Source organism: Aulonocara sp. 'chitande type north' Nkhata Bay, linkage group LG5 (genome assembly GCF_057382095.1).
Source record: "Aulonocara sp. 'chitande type north' Nkhata Bay isolate Kocher_YH1m ecotype deep benthic linkage group LG5, A_spYH_male_GT1.1, whole genome shotgun sequence".
NCBI classification, from domain to species: Eukaryota; Metazoa; Chordata; class Actinopteri; order Cichliformes; family Cichlidae; genus Aulonocara; species Aulonocara sp. 'chitande type north' Nkhata Bay.
The window spans coordinates 30784961-30812643 of NC_141348.1; the positions used below are offsets into that span (position 1 = coordinate 30784961).

At 37.5% G+C, this 27683-nt stretch overlaps 1 protein-coding gene across 3 annotated transcripts in view; it reads left to right on the plus strand.

Annotated features, from left to right (window-relative positions):
• Positions 1-2398: 2398 nt before the first annotated feature.
• mtss1 (MTSS I-BAR domain containing 1) overlaps positions 2399-27683 on the plus strand; it is an 80165-nt gene continuing 54880 nt past the window's right edge. For all 3 annotated transcript variants that reach the window (XM_086293006.1, XM_086293007.1, XM_086293008.1), the window contains exons 1-2: positions 2399-3228; positions 26619-26680. In XM_086293006.1, coding sequence (XP_086149132.1) covers positions 3157-3228; positions 26619-26680 — 134 coding nt within the window. In that variant the 5' untranslated portion in view covers positions 2399-3156. The remainder of the gene's footprint in view (positions 3229-26618; positions 26681-27683) is intronic.

The window sequence follows — 27683 nt, forward strand, 5'->3', positions numbered from 1 at the left end:
AGGGATGATCAGGGGAAGTGGCCACACATGGGAACACAGCTGACACAGATAAACATAACAAGACATGGCAGGAGTAAACAACACTGACGGGAGACTGTCAAAGTAAAACAGGAAGTACACAGGTGCAAACAGGAGGAGAGAGAGAGCGCGGGCATAGTGGGCTGGGGAAACATGGAATGAAACAAGGAGGGGAGATGAGGGCTCACAGATACATAGAGGGGCACACAGGGGATAAAAGTCACAAGGGGAAGTCAAATAAGGAACAACACAACAGGACAACTTAGGAAACATGGCCTAAATAAGGAACGAAATACAAAAATATAAGAAACTAAGAATACTGGGCCCACATGGCCCAGGACCATGACAGTCGGAGCATTACGGCTACCATTTCAGGAGCCTTGCGGAGTGATAGGTACTGTGCTTCAACATATGGATATGTCGGCCAATTTCCACTGGAAATTATTTTTGGTTAAAACGTCAGCAAGGAATTTGCATTTGCGCTGTTAAAATTTTATACAGCTTTAATGCACATAAAAAATAACTGCTTGTTTAATTGAAAATATATTGATGGGTTTTTTTTGCACTAATAAAGTTGTGAAGTGTGTAAAGCCTGTAAAGTATTTTGTCTCGCGTCAATTATATCATTATCGCAAATGTTCAAATATATATTGTGATAAATATTTTTGGCCATATTGTCCTGCTCTAGAAGGTATTCCTAGATATTTGTTTAATATGCAAGTTAAAGGACCTACACTGCTCCAAACTCACTCCAAGGTTCCTCACAGTGTCAGTGGAGGCTAAGGTAAAGCCTTGAGAGTAAATACCTCGTTACACAGTGCGATTCTCAGATTTTTAGAGACAACTTGCTACAAGTCAGTTTTGGCAGAAGTGATGAATAAACAGACACAAGTACGTTTTCTGCAAAGACTCCATTCGTGTTAAACTGGCTGATGACCAGTTTAGCTCTTATTGTCATCTCCCAGTAAAGTCACATTAAAGTCACAGCTTGTAGCTCCGCCCCGGCAGACTGCCGCGTCTTCAACACACAACAAACCTCCACTATGCACGGAGGCAGCAGCTTCAAGTGAGCCGAACGCTGCTTCGACAGGAAATTACGTAGCACTACAAATAAAAAGCCCCAACAAAGTAAACCTTTAAAAACACATGTTGACTCAGGTCTACTTATCAATGCATTTCAAATGCAACTTTTCAAGATAATTTCTTGTATATAAAATAAGGGATTGTGCAAGATGTTAAGGACAAAAATAAAGTGAGTTATTTTATTTGTTTGCTTACAAAATAAAAATGAATTGCCGCCACTGGAACTTTGGTAAAAGTATAATGGTTTAATAAACTTCACACAGAGGCAAAATATCCATTTATCACATTTAGCCAAGAAGACTAATTTTCACTTGGAGTCCCCAGCCAGGAAAGAGTTTTATTAGAATAAAATAGCAAAAAAAAAAAAAAACAAAACAAAAAAAACCCCAAAATAAATTTATAAAAGTTATCCCAAACAAATAAATGTTGTTGCTGTTGTTGTCAGATCATGTGACCTAATTGATTGTTCAATAGGAAACATTTTAAGGCAACATATTCATATTTGGAGGTAATAAATTCCAGGCAAGAACTGCTTGAGATGAGAGTGCTGATTGGCAAAAAAATTGGTATCCATAATAATATGCAACAATTAGCGGTTAAAACTGACCACATGAGTCAATCTGTAGATGCAGTCACAAACTCCTAAAGTACTGATGGAGCACTCTATTTAAAATTTTACTATCTAAGAGAAGTCATCTTAAATTAAAAGTAATTTCATCTCAAATTACCAGTTCACAAACTAGTTCAGTGGGCTTCAGGTGCTTGCTGGCGTGTGGTTAGGCAATTAGTAATATGAGAAGAGATTGTATGCTATTATCCTCCATGTACAATATTTTTGTATTTCAAATGCATTTTGTTTTAAAGTCTCATTTCCACACAGGAACAGGCAGGTAATTTTAATCAAGTAAAGCTGCGCAGAGCTGAAAAACTTACCTTGCTTTAATGTATAAATTTCCTGTAAAATAAGAAACAAAAAGTGCCTTTTAGAATTTATTAAATATACTGTTTAACGTTACATGTATAGATTTCAATGGGAACTGGAAATGTCCATCTCAAAATTTTGAGCACATGTTCCCCAGCCAGTAAAAACATGAAAGAAGCAAATAAGAAAACAGCAAGTGCTTTGTGAGTTTGGTCCTTTTTAAATTATAACTCGCCGAAACGTGAAAACGCAATTTCGAAATGACAGAAAAATTAAAACTAATAAAAAAAACTACAGTGACTGAAATTTTAGATTGATGGCTTTTATTGTGAAACTCTTGACGGGATGTGGGCGCTGTCACTTCGGCTACCTTGATGCGCAGTTCGCGGACGCGCTCATTCACTTCAGGTTAGGACTCCCACTGGAGTAAGGAGAGAAGGACGGGGCAGCGTCTGTCGTTAAAACTCGCAGGAGGAAAACGTAAATCACTCGGATACACTCCTGGAAACAACGACTTTCAGAACGTTAAACCTGAGCAGCACATCAGCTGAAAGCCGCGTCGGTTTATTTTTGGGCCAACGGATTGATCCCGGACTGTGTGCGCGCGCGTGTTTTCCTTTGGATGCACATACACACACAAACACGCGCGCGCAGTCACACAGGTTGCTAGCGGAGTTAGCCGGGTTTGCTAGCTCGCTGTGGTTAGCTGGGCTTTCCGTCCGCAGGGAGTGAACGCAGAGCGGGGTTAAAGTTTAGAAACAGTGCCCGACATTTTCCAGACAGAAGGCTGCTGGTTCAGGCATGATGTGTGGGTTTTTCGGAGGTTTGTCAAGTTGGCCGGCTGGTAGCATTGGCTGACTGAAGCCCAGCATTAGTACCTCGGATTGGACTCATGTGTGTTCCCCCCTTCTTCCTTTTCCACTGCTGTTTTTAAACAGTTTTTTTTTTTAAAAGCGGACTTTGCCCTCGGGGTGTTGTAACTCCGCTCCCTATATTAAATAAAAGCCTCAATTGATTCTTCTTTTGGAGTTTCTCAACACTTTGCTGGAAGTTTTTATTTCTTTCTCTTCAAGGAGGAGGTAAAAAAAAGTTGTTGTGAAGTTGAGAAGGATTTTTCCAAGCCTGTGGAAAAAATGGATGCGGGAATAGAGAAAGAATGCAGCGCCTTGGGAGGGCTCTTCCAGCTCATCATGAACGACATGAAGGTAAAAAAAACCGGACATACAAGTCATCTCATTACATGTCGCTACATCTTTTTTTTTTAATCAAGCTGTTTTTTCCCCTTTATTTTTTGCATACTTATCCCAATATATTGGGTTACCTGTAATATCAGACTTCAAAAGTCATATCTGCTTCATATTAAGTAACTTCATGGCAGCAGCCTGTAATATTGTAAGCCTGTTATAATATTGTATTGAAGATTTGACCCTTGCAATGCTGATTTGGCAGTTCTATTTATTCTCCGTGAGACTTACACTTAAAAAAAATATATATATATATATTGAAAAAAAAAAAAAAAAAAAAAAAAAATATATATATATATATATATATATATATATATATATATATATAAAAATAAATTATGACTGTCATGAACTATTGATTGGGACAGATTTGGACATAACATCTAAAAAATGCATAAACAAAGTGGAATTTAAAATATAGAGTCTCAGGAAAGCACGAGTAAGCTTGAAATTTAGGTTATTAAAGGCTTGACATGGGATTTCTGGATGTGCAGTGCTGCTGATGTTGATTAGGTAATGAATGAGCAGAGGTTAAAACTGGAAGTGGGCCATCTGAGAGGGTAAGAGAGCTGGATGGGGGTGGATTTTACCAGCTGTGCACCCTTTGATGTTTGTCAAGCACTCTGCCCTTTTGCTGCCTGTCTGTCTGAGTTCCACTGCTCTCAGATGTTCATAGTTAGCAGCTTCTCTTTTCCAATCTCATCTCTTTTTTTTCTTCCCCCCCTTGGTCCAGAATAGGCAGCAAATGGCTCTGGTTCTACTGGCCTTTCACGTACTGGCACTGGCATGGGCATGGGTGATTTTTACTGATCAGGTTTAGCCATTTGTTGACATTTTGGAATCAGTTAATCAGACTTTGGGAGTTTTTAAATTTTACTTTTCACTGTGGATTTCCTTTAAACTCAGCTTATAAAAATAGATGCATAAATATGATCTGAAGTAAACTCAGCCTGCTGTGCTTGTTTGGGCTTTTAGGTCATGCCAAAATGAAGGTAATGTATGCAATGCATTAAAAACATAGGATAATACCATTGTGCTATGTTTAAGAAAAAAAAGGTGTCCGGTCCGATTGGTGTGCCAAAATGTCTATATTTGGGTAAGGTTGGGTTGAGTACAGTGGGTCGTCTACCAATGGGAAGGTCAGCTGATCGATCCCTAGCTCTTCCTGTAGAAAGGAGTACCATTATATAAGTACCAGTCTGTTTACCAAATCACCAAGATTTTTCTAACTTTTTTTAAGTGACCTTTAATTTACAGAAAAATCCATAGCTTACTGTTAAGTAAGGTAACTTTGGCAGTCTTCTAGAGCAGTTTATGTTTCTCATTTACATTTTTACCATAGAATTACAGATTAAAAGATGGAACTGTATACTGGGAGGCATATTGAGCCATGTTGTTGGACCAGGAGGTGACCATGAAGGGAGTAATGGATGTATATTCAGTCCTGTTCTTGGTTTTTATAGGGATGATCTCTGTACTTTTGAGCATGGCTGTGTACTTGAGTGTACCTGTTATTAATTATTTATTTTTAAGCCCAAATGTCCTTGTTCTTGATATATTTCTTCAATAACAACTTTTTTTTTTCTTTGTCAGTATTTGCTATTATGTATTGTCAGAGGGGGTGGTAAGAAGTAAGATTAATAGGTTAGCAAGGTATTCTAAAGCTTAAAGTCAGAGTTTTCTGTGTCATGGAAGTTGCTCTCTCCTTACCTGGCTAAATCACCATCATAACTTCTGCTGAACATATAACCAGAGCAGGTTATGTTCAGTCTGGTTTGAAATCGCATGCAAGCTCCAGGTTTTCACTGTTTCCTTTATTCATAGCACGTTTTGTGTGCAATATAGATTGTTTGTTGGGGAAATGTTAAAATGTGCAGCCTGATGAATAAAGACTGCTTTGTATTCTCACTGTGATGTGCAGGATTCAGCTGGTGATGCAAAAATGTGTACATATTTTAATACTTCATTCTGCAGGTGCTAGAACACAGAACAAACAGCAAGAATACCAAGTCAGTCGGTCAAATTAATTAATTGTCTACTTTATTATTCTATGGGACAGTAACATTTAATGTTTAAATGTGTCTGGTTAATGTACCGGAACGCTAATGCGCCACCATCTTGTTAAAAGCACATACTCAGCCATAAAATAATAATGAAAACTGAAACGTTTTACTAGAGTATTGATTTTCTCCAGTAGCTTGTCTTATTTGTAACAGCGTTGCATTTTATTGTTATACATTTTTATGTTTCTTATAGGTCATCATTATGTAGATAATATTGTGGTAGGTGGCACTCATAGGGATCATTTTGTTATATGACATGTGAGCGCGCACAGAGCCTGAAGCAGATGCTTAACAGAGGAAGTTGAAAACCACCGTTGTGTTACCTGCCATCTCCAACTGGGGGTTTTAGCTTTTGTCAAGCCTGGTAATGCAAAAGAAGGTTGTTTGTGTTGAACTTGCTTCACTGTATCTTTATGCGTGCTCAATCATCCAGATAACTCATCCAAGTGACTTCTTCGCTACGTGCAGATGAACAGAAGCAACTTGTTGGGATTCCTTCATTGTACACTTTTCTGGTGTCCTGTTACGAAAACAACCTACAGCAGATGATTCAGTCTTCAGAAATACAGCGATATTGTGTAACAATGGATCTTCGGGTGACTCACGGAAGCTATAGCAGCTCTACTTTGAGCTGTTTTTATTTTTCTCAACATTGTAATGCACATTCTTGGACTGAATAATACACCTCTGATTGAAGCAGACCTTCATCTCTAATAGAGGGGTCATGTTGCTGTAGTGAGTGAGTGTTTGTTGTCTGTTACTGGATCTCTGTGTGATGAAGAGTCTGAGGAAAATTAGTTAAACGTTTTGCGCGTAACATGATGGAACTTGCAGACGTCCTGTGGTGAGAACAGCAAGCAGTACACATGAGTCACTTCTGCTGTCAGATAACAAGGAAGAGGAATGGTTATGATCGAGTGTATGTGCGTGTGTGGCATCATATCCTGGTTCACCAACATGGCACAGACCCAATAGGGGCACTGCTACCATCTGACACACACACACACACACACACACACACACACACACACACACACACACACACACACACACAGAGTCATGTCTAATTAAGTAGAGTCTCTCTTCAGATAAATCTCTCCTCCGGGCATCATAACGTGCCTGTGAAGATTTCACACTTCTGAATTAACCAATAGGCAGGGAGGCACAGATGCTTTTAGCAGATTGTAGGTCATTTTGTGATGCACTGATCCAACTTCTTCCAGTTCTGTTACTAAGTACTGATCCAGTACCGGTGTTAATAGTCAGGATTATCCCTATGTAGATTATGCTTTTCATCAGACTTTAAGGAAGAACATGAGAATATTATTTCCTGTGTAAGAGAATAAATCAGGAACTAGCAGGACCAGGATGGATTAAATAAAAACAAATATAACCGCGTATTTACATTATTTACCTAATTTATTTACACTAGTGTCAATTCAGCTCTGTGTGAGAGTTTTATACTGGATGCTGTTGTCATTTAATGTTAGCACATCTCACTTATGTGTTTAGACGAAACTTCTCTCCCTCTTCGGCACTTGTACAAATGGGACTTAAGAGTTGATTGGTGCAGTAGTAGTCCTGCATTTCCTCTCCCCATTGGACGGCTAGGAAAAAAAGTGACAGTGCTTCAACTCATGGTGGCCAGGAAAAAAATTACATAATGGAAAGGAGAAACCAGTTCAGTTAATCTAGTTACAGTCTGGATTATTAAGTAGATATTAATGGCAAATATAACTTCATTTTTTCCCCCCATGGACTCCTCAGAAAAAGGTGATGGGTGTGTCATGACATAGCCCAGCAGAGTGAATCATAATAGCACCAACAGCCCTCTTTTCTTCCAGGCTATTGTCCACACATGTCCTGATGTGGTTATGCGTTGCTCCAGTGGAGTGGTTATTCTTACACTTATTCTTCTTTCTTACAGCAAAAATCTTAAACACAATTATTTTGCGAAATATTGGGTTATGGATTATTTGATTGATATTAATTACTCACTGACTTTGGAGAAATTGTGGATTGATTGAACTCTTCATTGCATTTAAGTGGATTTCCTTGAAGTTTATTTATAATTTTTATGACAACGAGAAAATAAATGAATATAAGCTTAATTAAATTTGTCTGCCAGGGCGTTAACTTTGACCTCCACAGAATAGCAAAAGCAAAGGAAAGGGTGTCATGAAAGTTGGAGTTAAAAAATTGCACAGCACAAACTTGCATACAGCAATTTAATTTCTATATTTAAATACAGCTTAACTGTGCTAGGTAGTGGCATTGTTATCTGCTTTACATTTGGCCATCATCGTTTAAAATTAAGAGAGAGAGAGCAAGGGCTGCAGCATTGGAAGCTTTGACTAACATGCACACCCACACCCAGGACCGGATGTTGCCTAATTTAAATGGACTATGGATTGCAGTGAAATATGTGGTTGATGTTTCACCATCATCTCAAAAATGTGTTGGATTGTGCGTTTTCCCCACATTATTACAATGCTGAATCAAGCATAATGAACTTTTAGATCCGAATGCTCCTTCAGTTCCCATTGGTAAACGAACACCGAGACGCTGCTGAGAGTTAAAGTGTCTTTCTCTCTCACCTCCAATAAAATAAACGGTGTATGTTCTTTAGGTGTTTAGGTGACATTAGGGCTGCCACAAACGATTATTTTGATAGTCGACTAGTCACCGATTATTTATGCGATTAGTCGACTAATCAGATCATCATCCATTGAACTTAAAACGTACAGCTTATTGCACCAGCAGCATCTGCTCTTATATAACTATCATTAGCTTACAGCTTTAAGCTTTTAAGGTGCTAACTAAAAATAAAGACAAGATGATAGTTTATTCAATTTTAATGAAATTTGCAGATTGTTTCGGTAAAGTTTAATAAACTCCTTGCTATCTAAAATATAACAGGACACCGGAGAATATTCTCAAGCATCTCACACTTCTGATAATCAGCTGTCTGCTTGACGTTTATTCAGCTGTGTAAAAACTATAACTTTAATCTCAGCCAAACAGATTTACTCAGGAACAAATAAAATACTAAAAAAAAAAAAAAAAAAAAAAAGCCAAACAATAACATTTTTAATTTATCTAAGTGACTCATATATATTTAACCTGAGTAGCGAAAGACAGCAGTGGGTTTGAAAACAATTTGCCGGGAGTCCGGTGTTCTCACGGCGCTAGTGACCTAGCCCCCGGCTAGCTATCGAGCTAGTGGGTAACAGACGTCTCCGAAAACGTCGGAGCGCTTTTGAAAATATGTGGTGTCCTGATAAACTGAGCCGATATTTGAGGTTTACACAGCTACATTCTCGCCTGAAAATATGTTAAACGTTTATTTTGTGACCCAGAAAGAATAATAAGAGTAATATTAAAACTAACTAGCTGCCGCCATTGTTGGAAACTGAGCAGGGCCGCGCTATGAATTCTGGGACACAGCTTCCTCTTCGGGGTTTAACGGCAGCTGGCATCCTTGTACATGCAGTGCTGCCATCTTCTGTTTCAGTCCGTTATTACACTCTTAAATCCTACTACTCATTCCTGCGTCTTTTGCGATCTTACAAAGCTTCAAACGACGCGTCGACTATTGAATCAGTCGTCGACGATTTTGATAGTTGACGTAATCGTGACTAGTCGACCAATCGTGGCAGCCCTAGGTGACATCCATAGATTTGGGGGGGGGGGGAGGGGAGATTCGAGGTTGAGCAAGTTATGGCCAGGCTAACATAAAAAAATTAGCACAGGGGAAATGGAGGATGAGGGTAATTTTTTTTTTTTTCTGAGTAAATGTCCATGTTGAGGGTCCTTGATGGACAGTGATAATTGGCATCATAGAAAAGAAAGGAAAAAAATAGATCAAACTTTAGCCAAGAAATCATCTGAGATGATATAAGATTAATAGTTCAAGTGTTTCCTTGTCGTTTGGATTATTTGGTATCAGTAAAGTCCCAATCCTAAGTTTAATGCTCACTTAGAAATTTTAGTCTGACGAAGGGGGAATATTTTCTGAAGTGTTCTAATAGCACGAGTAAAAAAGCTGGAGAGTCAGAGTATAACTGTTGAATAGTTTTGCGAACTTGTGTCTGACAGAGCTCGGCAGAATGTTTACATCATCAGTTAACACACGGACTGTCTTAACAGCATGTGTGGAAATGCGTCCAAGAGCTAAAGAGGCTCTCAGTGTTCATTCACTTAAGACTCCTTAGCAAGCAGACTTTCTGTGCTGTCTTAAATTGAGGCTCCAGTCCACAGCTCTATAAGATAATTACATTATCTTATAGAGCTTACAAGTGGTCAGCTGTGTTTTAATCTCAACTCATCATCTCATTATTATATTCTCCTCCAACTTCCTCTTTGATGCAAAGACATGTTACCGATCAGAAGAAAATCCATGCTGCTGCAGCTTCATTAGACCTTTGAGTTCTCCTGGAGAGAGACAGACGGATTATTGATTTCTGTCTCGGCTATATCAGGAGTGGCGTTATGAGTCATCGACCTCCCACACTCATCTGTTTTTGCTCATATCTATCCTTCCATCCTGACATCCTTGGTACTTCTGTTTTCATGCTCTGACTGTATCCCCCCCGTCTTTATTGGTGACGTCACACTGCATTTGTCACATTGCTCATATAACGTTTATGGTTCCTCATAGTTTAGTGTGTGTGGGAGCGGCTGATTTCAGGGAAGTCTTAGTGTTGTTGACAGGATGATAGGCAGCCTCAGGTGAATGTGGGCGAGGACACACACTCTTAATGAGCATGCGTTTCTTCAGAACTGGCCAAACAAACTCACATGTAAAGGTGTGTCATCTGTGTGGTTATGTTGTGAGGGAAGGAGGAAGAATAATTAAAATGAGAGCAAATACAGAACTGAAGGAGGGACATTAGAAATAACAGGTTGAGAAATGGATAATTAGGAAAACAGAAGACAAAGAAGAAAAAGAAAAAAGTAAATGAAAGAAGAGATGTGCCTCAGGTGATGTTTTAAAGTTGAGACAATGAACAAAGACCTGAGCCGCCTCCCTGGATAAAATGATCAAACAAAGTAAAGCTACATGCATTCAGGTGCTTTTAAATCGATCATTGTCATCAGTAAGCTGCCCTCTAGCGCATTAAAAAACAGTAAAATCCTGCTGAGAAAAGCTTAGTGCTCACCAGCTTTACACTGTTATGATTTTTCTTCTGAGCATATGATAGATTAGTGTGCAGAGTTCATTGCAGCTCTGAACTTTTCCAGATATTACTTAATGGAGCTGTAAGGAGAAAATGAACAAACTGCACACATTAAAGAGTGCTAGCTTCCTGAGTACAAGGGTAAAATGATGTTTTGTGCCAATGTGAGAATAAGCTAGCTAATTGAAGCTAAATGTAGTGTCAAGTTTCCTTCTTTGCCAAAAACCAGTGTATTTTTCAGGACTAAGAAATGTCTAACTGCGTGTTGAGCTGGGGAATTGATAAGATTTTAATTTCATGAACAATTTGGTCTTTCATCAATTATGAAAACTAGATAATCAGGATAAAAAAAACAATACTTTTTATGTTTTCTTTTAATATCCCTTTACAGTTGTGCCCTGTTCTAGTTCAGCTAAAATGTCAGGAAGGTTGTCTGCAGCTGACTTTGTCTTGAGGATTACCTGTTCTAATTTTGTCAGCACATGACTGAAGTGTTGGTTGGGTGTATGCTCTTCGTTGCTGTCTTCATGGCTACCATGCAAATCCCTGTGAATCCCTGTGAGCAGTCTAGACCTCTCTTTCCCCCGTCTGTCGTTTATCTCCTTTAAAAAAACCTCTTGATAAAATTAAAACTGTAAATATACATGTAATTTAAAAGTTAAGTAAATTTTAAATTTCAGTAATTATATGATATTGAAGTTAATAAATAACTGAACAAATGAACAACATTGAAAATATTGACTAAAAATAATAAACATACACCTTAATAAAAAGGTTTTAATGTTATTATCCAGGGCTTTTATTCATGTGGTCTACTTCTGTTCAAGCTGTCCTTTATGAGGCACTAAGATGTGTTAAACATTCTGGCCTAGCGTATTGTATTTCTTAATTACTGAACTTACAAGTGGACAGATATTAGCTGCAGTATTAAGGTATGACATTAACCTTATTTATTATCTCTTTGTCAAACTTCCTGTTTTGTTTTATGTGTAAAATGGTTAAAGGCAGCAGTAAGATAATAAGTTTATAACTTTTCTATTAAAAAAAAAGAAGAAAGATTATTAGGCTCTGTGGAAGGTCACCTTAGGTCATGTAGGCTGCTGAGCTTGCAATACACTGGTTTAAACCCTGAGTAAACTAACCTAGCCTCATTGCCTTAACTATATTCAAACCAATAATGCTTAAGCATACAATCACCCCTGAAGGCAAATTTGAGCAGGAAAAGTCCTGTGAAGACAAACTGATCATGCCCGTCTTATTCATTTAAACAGACTACATTTCTCAGATTTTACTGCAACCTTTCAGATCAGGCTGATCTGTTCTAACGTGCAGAAACGCAACCTCACGAGGATCCAGCTGGTGAATCACGATACAGCAACAGACTTGACTGTGCATGGAGTTCAGCTTAAAAGAGGGTGTTGGATTTAACTTACAAACACCTGGATATCATTACATACATTACCTATGAACAGTAGTCATTACATACTTATTTGGTAGTTCTTGATGCAGAACCTTTAATTAGTTGCAGGAAAAGAGTTGAAAGTTTCTTTCAAGAACTGGAAATTTTCATCTTTTTTGTTTTTGTAGCTCTGTAATGCTTAATGTTTTTTATGAGATGTGGAGAAATGGATGCCTAATCAGAAGGAGATTAAGTGGCAAGACTGAAGAGAAAGAGATACTCAAATCATATGCAAAGAAATGGTCACATGGAGATCTGCTGTCCTTTACTTCCTCTTCTCCACCCTAACGGGAACCCCTGTCAGCACTTTGGAAAACGACAACTGAAGATTAAGGAAAGAGCCAAGAAAATTACTTAACTGCTGGTTTGAGAACATGAAGTGATGAAATATTGAGCATTTCAACATGAAACTACAAGGAGCCACATATTCAGAAAACATTCAAGGCATCTGTTCAGTCTGTCTACAATGCATTAATGAATTTCTGTAACTAGAGTTAAAAGAAACTACAAGTACATCAACTAATGGGCCTAAAATAATATAGTAAAGAGTTTAAAGTACTACAATGTTTTTCCACAGTTTTATGTTCTGTTTGTTGCAGGGCAGCTGCAACAAACGCCTATGATATCAACCAAAGCTGACTCATAAAGTGGTAGATAACAGACTTCTTGAGCCTGGGGATTTCATCCTTTTCTGTAAATCTATAATTAGCAATTTAAAAAAAGTACATTTACCATTTACTAAACAGGGCTGAATGGGGACAGCAACAATTATATTTTGATCTGCTATGTTATCATCTGAGCAAAAGCAGCCTGCTTAGGGTCTCATCTCACCAAAATTAAAGAACTCTTTAGACTCTTTATTCTCATTCTCATTAGACTTCGCCTGTGGTAAAAGAGAAGCCATACACAAAGGGGGGTTAGGTTTAGTCTTTCGAATTTTGGAAAGCAGATGGTTGTCCTTATTCTGCACTGCAGCCTTATGGGTCCTGGTTTGATTGATCTAACCAGGACATATCTAGTACCAACTTTTTCAGTTATGGAGAGGAGAGTTGGAGTATGACTGACTGTGAACCAGGATATTCTTTGGGGATGAAGCAGAACACTACATTTCTACATTTCCAAAATGAGAGTGATACATTCTGCACAAAGAAACTGGCCATGGACTGTGTTGGAGAGATGGAAAAATAGAAGTGCTATATCTTGGAGTCACAGCTTACCTGATATGAAAATTCAATGTTGAGATGAAGTGTCTGATGCAAAATGGCCACTGTTGTATAAATGAAGAGGAAGCACATGGATAGAGAAATATTATCTCTCATCTCTTTTAGTTCCTATTGTACTTCTAACGGTTCAGCATAATATTTTTAGTCTGGAATCAACTGACTGAGCCTGGCGGGTGCTTGTGGACCCTAAGGAGTAACCTTTTTGGCTCTTAAATATAGCAAACTACGTGAGCAACTTTATGGTATTACAAATGTTATATGAAGAAAGTAGGGAAAGATGCAGTCCAAAGAAAAAAATCATGAAACATAGGAGAGAACAACAAAGTGTACGGGAGCAAACTGAAAGAAAAAATATTTGCGTGACATCAAGGAATGTATAATAAAAGAAGAGAAAGTCCCTTTTCCCCTGCCATTTTCTTATGAAAAAGAAATTCAGATAAAAGATCAGACTGCCGAGTGTGGACCACGTAGACTTTATAGAACAAACCATTAACTCGCGTTGACACATCCTTCCATCAACCCCCACTCCTTTTTAGTCTTCTGTCTTTGAGTCAACCAGTGTTACTCAAACATAACGTCAAACAAACTATCAATGTGCTGTTTGAACAGTCTCACCCTCTCTCCCCTTTGCTTTCTGATGCCTTCAGCACAGTTCCTTTGAGTGCGCCGACTGCCTCCGACATAATTGGCAGGCCAGTGGACAAAATGTCTAGTTTATATTTCCAAATATATATATTTAAGCTAACGTAGTAATTATTAAGTTAACTTCTAAGCTTCAGCTGTGCTTTATCCCAGATGAGAAAACTTTGTGGTTATGTTCTAGTTTATTTAAAAAAATTCTTTTAGTATCGCCATACCCTTCCATTATTGAATGAACAATCTCAAAAACAAACACTGATATTCCTGTGCCTTAAAAGTGCGACCAAAATAGGGTTGTGCCAGTGAATGATGGTCTTTTATTTCCAATAGCTTGCTATGAATCAGTCTTTTATTTAAAGAAAAAAAATCAAGCACATTCCATTTCTTTCTTTACAGTTTTGTGTTTTTGCTCTTCAATTAAAGCTCACTCACATCTTAGTTCGGCTCCAGTCAAGAAGACTAGGAAAGCCTGTGGCCAGCAAGACAAATCGATAGAAAGTAAAACTCTAAAGGTTTATGTGGGTGGGATTATTGAAGGGTGCATTTTTCTCCAAATTACTCAAGGTCTCTCAACCTCCATGACTGATGGCTTTGACGATCCGTCACTTCCACTGTTGTTACCATGCAGATCTCCCAAGGTGTGAACATCTGCTGCCCCTGGGACTTTATAGTTTGTGAGCTTTCGGATTATTGCTACTGATTTTTGTATCAACAGATGGTTTGCCAGATTACTTTTTGACATACTACTTTGGAAACCTGTGGTTCAGTTGATATTTATAAACGGGACAAGTTCTTTATAAAGAACACACAGAGATATAAATTGTTCAAGCAATTAAAATGTAATTTATTTAGCTGCAAACTCAGATTGAATTTTCCAGAAGGAAAAGGCTGTGTCCAAAAAGAAGCCAAGCAATATTGCAATCAAGAACAACTGGACTCTTCAAAATTTCCTAACTTCACCGTCTGCAAGTATTTTCATGCCCGAAAAATGTAATTTATTAAACAGTTTGTGTTGCATAGACTGCATAAATTGCACTATTTTGACTAAAATCCTCACCCAGCGACCGTCTCAGCTACCAGGGAAAAACGCACAGTCAACCCGCCAGACAGTGAAATTTGCCCCCTTTGTGATGCTGGTAACTTTTCCATCTTCAACCTGTGGGGACTGTGGTCGCTCAGCGGTTTCTTATAAACATAGTGGAGTTGTTTTTTTTTTTTTTTTCTTTTTTTGTCAGAAGTTCAATCATGTAAGAATGTGCTACAAGTGAGCATTTAGCCATTTGTAATTCTAATAAATAATACAATACAGTTTTACATTTTTAGGTTAAGAATTGAGCATAGATACATTTTTCAAACCTGAAAAACACAAAAATTCTTTTTTGAAAAATTTCTTTTAGCTGTTTTAGTATAAAATTTTCACAAATGGGTCAGTCTAACTCAAAATGTATATCTGGGTTTTCTAGATAAGTTTAAACATGCATCCAACAGATTTTTGGAGATTTATTGAACAATATAAAACAAACAAAAATAATGACGCTCAGAGTAAGAGCTCATTAGAACATTGTGTGCATTATCCAGTAGGTCAGTGAGATACTGAGAATGAAATGCAACCAAAAAGCCTACAACAATGTTTTCTGTTAATGAAATGAAGATGAAATGAAGGTAAAACTTACACATCTTAGTGGTGCGTAATCGCCAGGTTTCGCTTTCAAACTGGTTTCTGTGGAATTTCAGCCATCATATTGTTTTAGCAAATAACTTTTCCACGGTGTGACACTCAGTGATTTATGAGAAGGTGTGTATCAATAGACCCACACATGTCAAGAGTGGATTTTTCCACTAATAAAACTGTGGAATTAGAAGTAAAAGATGGGAAGGCTTGCATTAGGTGACCAGATGTTTTTTGTTTTTTTTAAGTAGATTGATGCTTTACTCAAACAGTGGTTAGTTTCCGATGATTAAGTTAACATTTAAACAGACCATTCTGCATTCTTATCCGATAATCTGAGACTTGGTGAAAGTGGCACCTCTTCTAGGTGTACTCAAAGACACTGAGGTCATAGGTAACTGTGGGTTGTTTGGGCAGTTTGCAGCAATGCTTTGTTCGGTCCTGCTGGTTTAGCAAGACAATTGGTTGATTCAGCTTCCTATGTGAAAGATGGAAACCAAACAATGCCTGTTAATCCATTTCACTAGGGTAAACATAGGGTTTTTCCCTGTACAGAACTGCCCTTTTAGGGAGTGAATATGGATGCAAGTATGATTAGTCCACATTTGAACTAATGAGTCTGTGTCACCTTACCATTTCATCAAAATGAAACTCAAATAGAAAAACTTTAATTTTTTTTAACGTCTTAAAAAATTTTTTTATTACAGCTGTCTGATTTTCCTTTGGAGGATGGTCAAAGCCTCTTCAATAAAATCTCTTTAAAATTTCTTTTTTTTTTTTTTTATTAGTCTTTTTTGCCTATATAAATTAATGGCATTTTTTTGCATGTTGACTGATGGATACAAGTGAGGTTTAGCCTTAATATCATCCTTTCATTAGGTTAAGCTTGTTAACTGAAGCTCATGTGAAACCTGCTTGTCCTGGAAAATAACAGCTCCTGTCTGTCAGTAATACCCACATCTACACAAACTCTTATCAGTTTATTTGTGTTTTCTAAAAGATGGAGCATAAAAAGCACACACACAAACTATGCAGTGAGCTGCACGCATGGCTGCACAAGTGCAAGTAAGACCTAAAGTACTTAACTATATTTGTACAGCAGCAAAATGCAGTTACATGGACAGAAAGAAATTCAATGGAAAATGCTACACAGCGCAGAAGAAAAGCTTAAAGATTATTTTAAGTACTCCTTGAATTATTAAGTAGACAGTACATAGTAAATAAACCAAGCAATATATATGCATATATATATATGCATATATATGCATATGCATATATGCTTCTGTTCTTCTTAATCTCTTGTTGTTCTAGCACTTTTGCTGTGCACTGCAGAAGTATTAGCAAGTATTAGCTATTTTTCCAGACTGTTTTGGGAACGTCTCAGACTACTTGATGCCTTGATTGTACTTTCTCGGAGAGCTGGAGACATGACGGCCAAATAGTCATTCCTGTTATTATACTCTGTTCTTGTACTTCTTGGAAGTCCACCACATGGACAGAATGCATAGTTCATGCAGTGTAACGTAAAATCTCTGTTGCCGAATTCTTGCGGCAAAAAACGAACAAAACCTCAAAGACTCACAGGTCTGTCAGACTCGAGCAGACCGTAGTGAACTTGCAAGTGCAGAAAGTGTAATTGAAACACTAACTGTTCGCATAGCTTAGGGTAGCATTATGGTTAATTTACACTTTTGTGTTGAAGCATCATTTATACTTATTTATACTTATGTATGTGGTGTGTGTACATTGCTCTGCAATTTTGCCACCAAAACAATACTTGGTGCTGAGTTTGGCCTCGTCCAGTCAATTCAAATATTGGCGGTTTCTTTGGAAATGCATAGGAGGTAGGAAACGCAATCGCAGTTATTGTGGGTTTCACTGAGGTGACATGTAGTCTAATTTCTGGGGAAGTTGTGGCATAGGGTTTCAGGAGGGTTTGATTACAAAATAGTTTTGGCACTGAAGCATAACCTCTTTCAGTATTTCTGACATGGCTTTGTTATTTTGATAATCCCATTGACGTTAGTATGTTGCACCAGTAATTGTGCTTTTCACTGGTATCTGAACCTCATGTTATATCTCTGTCTGGCTGATTGAATGAATGAACCAATGAATTCAGTGGTTGGCTGACTAGTTGAATGAGTGGCTGAGTTAATCCTTGACTCTAGGAAGGTCACCAGGGCAGTATACTCACTTTCCTGAGATGTCACGTCTATCTCTCCTCTCTCTCGCTGCATCATTTCTTTGTGTTGGTCAGTAGAGCAAGTCAGGATTACCGTGGTAGGATTAGATGCTAATGGCAGGTGACTACACACACCGAGGTAATTCTATACCTATTAATGCTGCCCGGTTGACTAAGCAGATAGGATAACAGTGTGTGTTTGTATGTCTGTCTATGTATGTATGTATATGTGTTCTCTACAAGGAGAGCTTAGGCTGTGTGAATAGAGTTTACTGTGTCAGTGCCAGTGGAGGTTACGTACAGTTTCCACTCCTTGGGCAGAGCTTAAAGCAGGTATAAAAGCTGTTTGATTAAAAGAAGTGAAGATGTATAGTAATTATCAGACACCAAACCTAACACTGATTTTAAAACAACTCAGGGATTAAATTTAGGTTTCAACATTGGGGGAATTCCCCTTTAAATGTTTCCTTTAATCTTATTTATAGACTTTAGGGGAGGGATACTACCGATTGGAAGTACAGTATGTCCTATTCTTACCTCACATTGTGCTTTGTCATCCTTTTTTCTGTCTTTATTTTTTCTTCTTTTTTTTCTTTTTTTCTTGATCCCCTCTGTCCCATCACGTCACCACCTCAGCACTGGTCACAAGTTGAACAGATTTTTTTAAACGGTATTTACATAAACATATTATAAGCCACTTAACCAAGAAATGTATGTTTGAACTAATGGTTCACCTTGGCTTTACCTATATAATGTTCTTGAGGATTCACATCGTAAGCGTTGGCTTCAGTGGGACTTACGTTTGAACTAATCGTTCCAGAGTCAGTCGTTTTTTGCTGAGGTGTTTCCTCATTGATTAATTTGCATTTTAGCTAACTGAATGGCTTGGAGTTTGCACGTTTGAACCTGCTCCATCTGTCTGCCACTTTTCTGTTGGAACACCTGAATTATCCCAATGAGGAACAGTGAAGGATATTTCTGTTCTGTTCTTTTCTATTCTATCTGTGTACATTGGCAAGAGTTTCATTCACATCTAAGGGAGATTTTTAGTCTACCTTTGCAGCACTTATTGCCAGTTGTTGTACCTGCTAGATTTTCAGGTATGTTGATATTGTTTACAATACCTGCAATTCAGAACTGAAATTCAAGCCCTGCAACCAGGTCAATAATTTATTTAGGATTTTCTTTAAAAAAAATTGTAGACAAATATTTATTCATATATAAAAATAGATTCTTATATAAACACAAACATTTACTAAGAGTACCTTGAGTTTTAACTATCAGAGCTTTTTTTTTTTTTTTTTTTAACTGTAGATACCCATTACCAGCTGTCTTCTCTGCATCTTTCCCCTTTTCCTCTGGTAGAGTCGGACTCATCCAGAGGAAACATTCCTGTTTACCCTCAACTTTCTCAAGATGTTTGTCCAGTCAAGAAATCTTTTGGCTAATCTGCTGAATTTGTATGTGAGGGGAAACAGTCAATATTTCAGGACATCTGGTGAAATCAGGAAAGAAAATGTAAACACATAGCAAACAACAGCTACCCAGTGCTTGATTTCCTGTTCCAGATGTTGCTCATTGGTTTTGTAAGCAGATAGATAAATGTAAAAAGCTAATTAAAAGCTAAATCAGCATACAAAGGGCTGTTGTTTCCATGTTATATTTCGTCAAATGCAGTTCCCCTTGTTTTCAACGTAATTCATTTCAATTTGGACTGAAAGTGGACTACGAATGGAAACCAGAAAGCTTCCAAATCAAGGATCTTTCACACAGATGGCTCATATTTCTACGCTGTGATATTCCCATGTGCTTAACAACAGCAGTGTAAAGAGTTACCATTTTGTTTAATTAAATTTGCCACTCTTGGAAAGGTTTTGGGAGCTTCAATAGGTGCATCTCTTTTGATGTTTTAGAAATGGACAATTTCTTATTTGGATTTAAACTGAAAAAAGACCCAAATGGCATTTTGGAGTAACAGTAAATACCACTAACATTTCCATTTGCATTTTCAACTAACACTCCAGAAATGTAGTAGAGTTAAAATGTAAAAATAGCTGTCCAGCCAGATGAGAGTAGACAGTTGTTTCATCGGCAGCTGTCTCGGGGAACCCGCTGGACATCATCAGTGACCCTTGTGGGTCCTGGGACCCTAATTTAGCAACCACTTCTCGAAACCTCTTAGTATCAAGCTGCAGTGGACCCTGATACTCTGGCTGCCTGCGGTCTCTTCAGCCCTGCCTGCTGCAGAACCAGTGCTGGAATATTTTGTCTGCAACCGACTGTGACATTCCTGGCAGTCACAACAAAGCCAGGCAGAATTTTAGGTTTAGCCGAGAGGTGGCAGGGGAACAAGAAGAGGCCTCCAAGAGCTGCACAGACTGAAATACAAGCAGCAGGATGTGCTTTTTATGATACGCATTCTTGGTTTGTAGCTTGACGTTCTTGTCCAGGATGACGCTTAGTGTCTGCTCAACTTTAAAAAGGAGTCCAAGTTTAATTAGTACGGATTACCAAGATTTGTAGGCAGTATAAAAGAAAGACTAGATTTGACTTCAGCACATTGGTCATAATTTCTACTTTGAAATTCAAGCAAATTTTAACATAATCTATGGGAAAGAAATGTCAGTTTGACCAGATTAAATTTATATGAACGCTAATAAACCTGGGTAAGCATATGTGAACCCAAAAATGATCAGAGATTTGCAGCAACACAATTCAACAACCATACAGTACAAAACATGCATATACCCAGGCACAAGAGGTTAGACCTCATGCTATTAGATGTTAGAAATTAATTTCACATCAATTTCAGTGTTTCCCACAGATTTAGTATCGTTTCTTAAATTAACTATCAAATAATATAATTTATAAGTTTCCCTTTGAATATTTTGCCATGTGAAACTCAAAATCTATTGCTTTGGACTGCCTGACCAGGCTGGTCCTAAATTTGCAGAGTATCTCCAGAGCATGCAATGGACTACTGCCTTATTACAAGTCAGTGTTGTTGTACTCTGTCTAGTCAGTGGAGGGAATCGTCACTGGGAATAAATCTGAATAATGTAGAGCATAGGTCTTCAGTTAAAATTTAAGGAGGTCCATTTGGAGAAAATGTCCTCAAACAAATATCCAAAATGAGAGACACAGCACTACTCTGGAATCAACAGGGTAGTTGGAGCCATTTTTCTGGAGAGCTTATGGTAAATATTAGGGATGTTCTTGATGATCAATTTATTAGTTGATTAAACTTGGAAAATATAAAAGCAGAAAAGCCTCAGAAAACATTTAGAACTGAGCACAATCAAATGGACATGTTTAAACATTGGCCATATATATTGTTGCTTAAAAAAACTTTCATTAAATTTAAAACAATTTGATAACAAAATTGTAGTGTTTTAAAATGTTTTAAATGTCTCTGAAATGAGTGTCACACAATGCCACGCCTATGGAGAAAACGGTTAGGCAGCACTTCAGTCAAGTGGTTATATTGTTTTACTTTGACAAAGGCGACATACGACTGCTTGTTTTTGACATTAAGGTATTCCAGAAACAGTGCTGCTTTGCTCAGCTGCCATCTGCTTGCTTTGTACCTTGTTCATTTCCAACCTCCCATCACTGAAAGAGGGAAGGGTGTGGTTGCCCATCAGTGCTACAGCCCTGGTTAATCAAAGCTGCATTAAAACATTGTTAAACCAACTGGTTACTGCTGTTATACTTTAATATAAATAAATATATCAAGTTGTCTCTCCACAGATCAACTCTGTACTGTGTTAATGCCAATGCTGATAGAGATAGGATAATTAAAGTTGACTTAATTTAAAAACGTACTCGCTTATATATATATATATATATATATATATATATATATATATATATATATATATATATATATATATATATATATATATATATATATGTATGTATATATATATATATATATATATATATATATATATATATATGTATGTATATATATATATATATGTATGTATATATATATATATATATATGTATGTATATATATATATATATGTATGTATATATATATATATATGTATGTATATATATATATATATGTATGTATATATATATATATATATGTATGTATATATATATATATATGTATGTATATATATATATATATATATATGTGTATATATATATATATATATATATATATATATATATATATATATGTGTATGTATATATATGTGTATATGTATATGTGTATATATATATATATGTGTATATGTATATGTATATGTATATGTATATATATGTGTATGTATATATGTATATATATATATATATATATATATATATATATATATATATATATATATATATATATATATTAATTAGAGCTGGGCGATATGAGATTTTTTCATATCACGATATGTTTTTTTCATTTCAGGCGATAACGATATCTATCACGATATAAGCCAAATAACTATATTTGTAAGATTTAAATGTGCCGTTGCCCACAAGTAAAATGTGAAATAATCAGCAGCTTGTTTTTAAATATTTATTTCCCATAATAAGTTCAACAGGGTAGATGTACTTAAGGAACATGAGACTTTTTCAGATAAATAAAGGCAAATATTGCAAACTACACAAAAGGCAGCCGTTAAAGCGTTTAAGTTTCAAAATAGAACAAACGAAACAGACTACTAAATTGTCAATTCCACTTAGAAACAAAATATTAATTCTAAAAATAAATCTTAGTTTGTTTTACAGAAGAACAGACAAAACTGACTAACTTTTGTCAATATCAAATAAACTGAGAACTAAAAGGAAATTCTCAATCTCTCCTTGTTGTATAGCTGAGCTTTTCAAACAGTTTTAACAGTTACTTTAGTCTGACAAAAGCCGAATGACGAATTAGCGCTTCCAGTCAGAGACTGAGGCTACGTCCACACGTACACGGGTATCTTTGAAAACGGAGATTTTCCGTTTTCGTTTTAAAAAATAATCCCGTCCACACATAAAGGCAGAAATGAAGGAAAACGCTGCTATGAACATGCCAAAGCAGCAGGTGGCGCTAGATTCCTAACCGTGCAGAAATGTTGGCCAATCAGAAGTCTAGAAGCCTCGGTGGGAAAAAGTAAACAAAGCTGGGGCATAGAAGCAGAACCGAGTCGTATGTGTGGACGGACAGTAACTGTGTGTATATGTAAGCATTTAAACACTGCAGAGAGTAGAATTAACAGTATTGTAGAAATTCATTTCACCGAAACAATAACGTGGCGCACAGTGTGACGCATGCACCAGTTTATTGTATTTCCAGACTTGCTTTCGGCACAATTTACAGTGCACGCTACTCTGTTTTTTGTCAGACTTGAAATAGCCGAAATACCTTCACACTACGGAACTTTTATGGCTCTTCCGTTCGACAATCTCTCCGGCATTGGAACCATCATCGGTTTTCTCTTCGGTCACGCTCGGTTGATTTTTCTAGTCGGCACACTCATTTCCTCCATTACGCGCTGGCTCCATTACCCGCTGGCTGCTTCCCAAACAAACACACGTGCGGCTTGGCACTTGTGCTGTACGTAACAAGTCACGCGACGTGACGCTGCGGCTGTGATTGGTTCGGCTCTGCGCTACTTAGTTTGGATTGGCTGACCTTTTTTTTTATTTTTTAATTTTTATTTTAAGAGGACAAGAGCGGCGAGGTCTATCGCGATAGCTTAATTTCTCTATCGAGTAAAAGTTATATCGCGATACATATCGTTATCGTTCTATCGCCCAGCTCTAATATATATATGTTAGTATATATAAGTTTTCAAATTAAGTCAACTTTAATTATCCTAAGTTATATAAGCTTTTTCTTAAACCCCAGTACAAATTTACTCCAAGTTCATCCTATCACTCCTCCACCCACAAGTCAGAAATGGATTTGGAGTGTAGTCTTTCCTTTTCTCTTAATTTTCGTAATTTTCTATTCATCACAGGCTCGCTGTTAGATGTTCACCAGAGACATTCTGCCCACCACCTGCAGTATTTCATCATGCACAGCTAAATCCCTGCAGCTAGTAAACCTGTCAGCCCCATGCTGCGTGCATACTTGGCTAGCTGTAAAGCGGGGGCTGGCTAACGGCTTTAGCAGTGTAGAGCTAAGAGGCTAATGTTGTTGTGTTAGGGGTTAAATCGGTATTATCCTCTCCTTGGTGGACCAGCAGAGACAGAGGACAGACAGGGTGACTGGGTTCATGAAAATAAAGAGAGAGAAAGTGGAATCGGACCTCTGTTCGAGCAGGGCTTTCCTGTGTTTTAATTCAATAACCAGGACACTGCACCAGCAGCTGTTCCTTCAGATATAACCCAAGGTCAGAGCCTACATGAACCAGCGTTACATTACATAATCATTCAGCCGCTTTTACAAAATGTAGATAAAGAAGTAGCTTTGACCCCTCAACGGTAAATGCCAACAAGATATGTTAATAATTAATCTTTTTTCCAGCTTCCAAAACAATGGTCTCTTTATTTTTCTTTTTTGTTACAGAGACCTGCTGTGATACTAGTGTTAAATTTAAAAGCTGTTTTACTCACTTTGAAGAAGTGCCTGAGCAATTATTCTTGTGTCTTAATCAACATCAAGTTAGACTTAAACATCACTTTCCCAACTTTGGAAGTTAAATATAAAAGGTTGAACTGAAATGATGTGAGTGGAGTTGACTGCAACATGTTATGGTAGTGCAAATGCAATAAAAGTTTCCTAATAAGTGTTAAACAGGGCAGGGATAGCTCAGTAGGTAGAGTGGTGGCCCCATGATCGGAAGGTCGGGGGTTCGATTCCCCTGAACAGCTACCCTGAGGTACCCCTGAGCAAGGTACCGTCCCTACACACTGCTCCCCGGGCGCCCAGTGGCTGCCCACTGCTTCACTGAGTGAATGGGTTAAATGCAGAGAGGGATTTTCCCCACGGGGACCAATAAAGTACACTTTCTTCTTCTTCTTCTTAAACTAAAAGTACTGACATATTCAGAGAGAATGAAGTCGACAGGGAGATTTTTTTTTTGTTTGCCACACTTTAACAGTTTGTTATTTAAGTCACAAACAAATATACAAACTGCAAAAAAAATTAAACTAAAAATTTTAAGAAATTATACAAAAAGTTAAATTGTAAATAAATCACAGATATGACACACAACTGTTTTAATAGCTGAATATTCTGGCTTTGTAAAAGATCCCTGAAGCAAATTCAGTTAAATTTTTAGTTTTACATTTTTTTCCAGACAGAGTAGAGGGAAAATGAACACATTTCTAAAACAAATACTCGAATAAATCTGAATATGTAAATCAGTTACCAGAGCATGTTTGCAAACCTTGACAAGCAGTTGGACCTGGCTGATCGAAAGTAAGCATGGCCTCAAATAGAGAGCTGGAATGCATTATACAACTCCTTTCAAAAAAGAAGTCAGTTTCTCGAGCAGTTCAGGCTGTTGACCAAAGAACTGATTATGATATATATGTTTAAAGATGCAATTAATTAAGCTAATTTGATTTGCTTGAAGTATGTTTCACAAAAAAACTAGTTTTGCCTGTTATGTGGGATGTGTTTATTTGTTGCAAGTAAGCACATTTGGTGCTCCCAAGATTTTTTTCCAGGGGTTTGTACAAAACAAAAAAAGTAGCCATGACAAGTCTCCAAACTACTAACATTTTTCTAACTTTGGTATTTTAATATGTTGGCTTTCCAGCTAGCAGTTAGTGCACTGATGACGTCATGTGAAGTAGGTTTTGCATTGAGATCCCTGGTGTTCATGCCATCTTTTGTTTTTGTTGAGCCCTTAGGGTGTGTTAAATTGGTAAGGAGATTTAAAGCTTTAGGGATTAGGCAACTAATTGATTAATCAGTTGAATTTCTCATGTTTTCAGTGTTTGTTTTTTTTGAGTGCAGGTTAAAACTGACATCATGAACATTATGATGGATTCAGAGTGTGAACTGCAGTTTCATGGCAAATCAGCGACATCTGCATAAGAACATTAGTTTGCTCATGTTTAGCGCCACTCGGGTGTTTCTGCTCATTAGTTGTCAGGCTCAGAATCCCCATCCCCTGTCATAACACGCATCTAGAAGCAAAAAGTAACATGCCGAACAGCTGATAATTGCTTTGTTTTTTTTTTGTTATGTTAGAGAAAATCTGGAGAACTCTAAATATATGTGAATGTTAGATCCCCTAGGATTCAGTTAAGAGCTGCATTTATTGCTTAAATCTGTCATTAGTTAACTGAAAACTGGCAATAAACTATCCAGCAAAATAGAAAACAAGGTTTTTGTCAAACCTTTCACTTATATTCAGTATTTATTTTTAGATTTTCCATCTCATTTGACCTAAATGTTTTACTTTCTTTAATACCTTCATGCTGCCCCCCCCCCCCCCCCCCCGCATTTGTACATTTCAGACCTCTGTTCTCTCTCTGTCATCCTGATTTTCATTTTGATTAAATCCCAAATTCATTTAAGTGGAGTCCATTAATCCTCACTGGATTTAATACTGCAGCTGTAATGCTCTGCTAAAGCACTGACAACATATTTTCTGTAGCACCTTTCTTTCTCTTAACATAGTTTGTTGGAATATGAACTCCCCTTAGGACTGTAATTTTTCAGTTTTTGTTTCACAGAGTGTTGATGTTGAATGCTCCTGTTGGATTCAAATAGGTCAAATGTTTCAGCTTTACGCGTCTCTGTTCAGTTTTGTGTGATTTGTTTTCTACACATTCCAGTCCTGTGCAGACAAATGTCTGGCAAGTTTAATACTAATACCTAAATAATGCCCCTTTCTCCCTTCGTTAAGGCTACAACTCCTTCAGGATTATGGCTGTGAAAGAAATATTGTTAACATCTCTTTTAGACTTAAGGAATCTTGTTGCATCCTGACTTGTGTTACAGAGGTTTAATGCCCTCATTTGTCTTCTCATTTCCCCCCCGCAGGCCAGTTATCCTACATGGGAGGACTTTGTATCCAAAGGAAATAAACTGCAGTCACAGCTCAGGTAAGAGGCACATTTTAACCCCTTTTTTGTGTGTGTTTTTAAATCAGCAGCTCATTATTAACATGAAACATTTTCACCTGTAGAGCAGATTAACCTGTAGATGAGTATGGGCTCAAAATGTGGTCATAAATATTTTGTACTTGTAAATCAGTTTTGTACTTGTAAAAAAAATTTGTGTGCGTAAAATAGATTTGTGTGTGGACTTAGCCAAAAAAACCCCTGCAAGTTACAACTACGAATTTTGACCCTATTTTTCTTCCTTTCATCTGATTGGTGAATGTCATGTCAATCACAAATGTAACAATCCAATCAGAGAACAGATGGGTTTGGCTGTCGGAGGGGCGCTTTTTTTGAACTGCAGGTCTTTGAAGGGAATAAATGCCCTTTTACATGCCAACCCAGCATTTTACTTCATCACCACGAAGTAAAACAGTCTGTGGTCGTCCGAGTTTGGTGATTTTTGTGTCACAGGACTACGTGTTTAATACAGGGACTTCCACAGCCTTTTCACCAGCGCTGCGGACGCAGGGGGGGGGGGGGGGGGGGGGCAGTGTTTTGGAAATGACAGTCTTCATTACAAAGCTTTCTTCGTTATGAATTAGCATAGATGTTTTTATTGAACATTTGAAGAACTAGCAAAAAAACCCCACAAACTCTTGTAGTTCACATGAAGTCAGAGATAAAAACGACAAGGAGCAGGTGCATCTAGTACAGGTAGAGCTGCTGCAAAAACCCACAGAGCCCAGCAGCCAGCAACAAATTCTGGATCCTTTGCTTTTAGTTAGCAGTTAGCATTAGCAGCACATCCTGCGTCCGATGTGAAAGGACTTTTATGCTGCGCACTGTGACTCACAGCAATGGTCCCGGGTCAGCCCTGACGTTGTGTTAAACTAATCCTAAAGTAATAATGGTATTTCTAACCACTGACATACCACAACTTTATCCTTTCAACAGCTGCTGAAAGTAAGGGGACCTAGCTGCTATCGGATATTTATATAGAGAT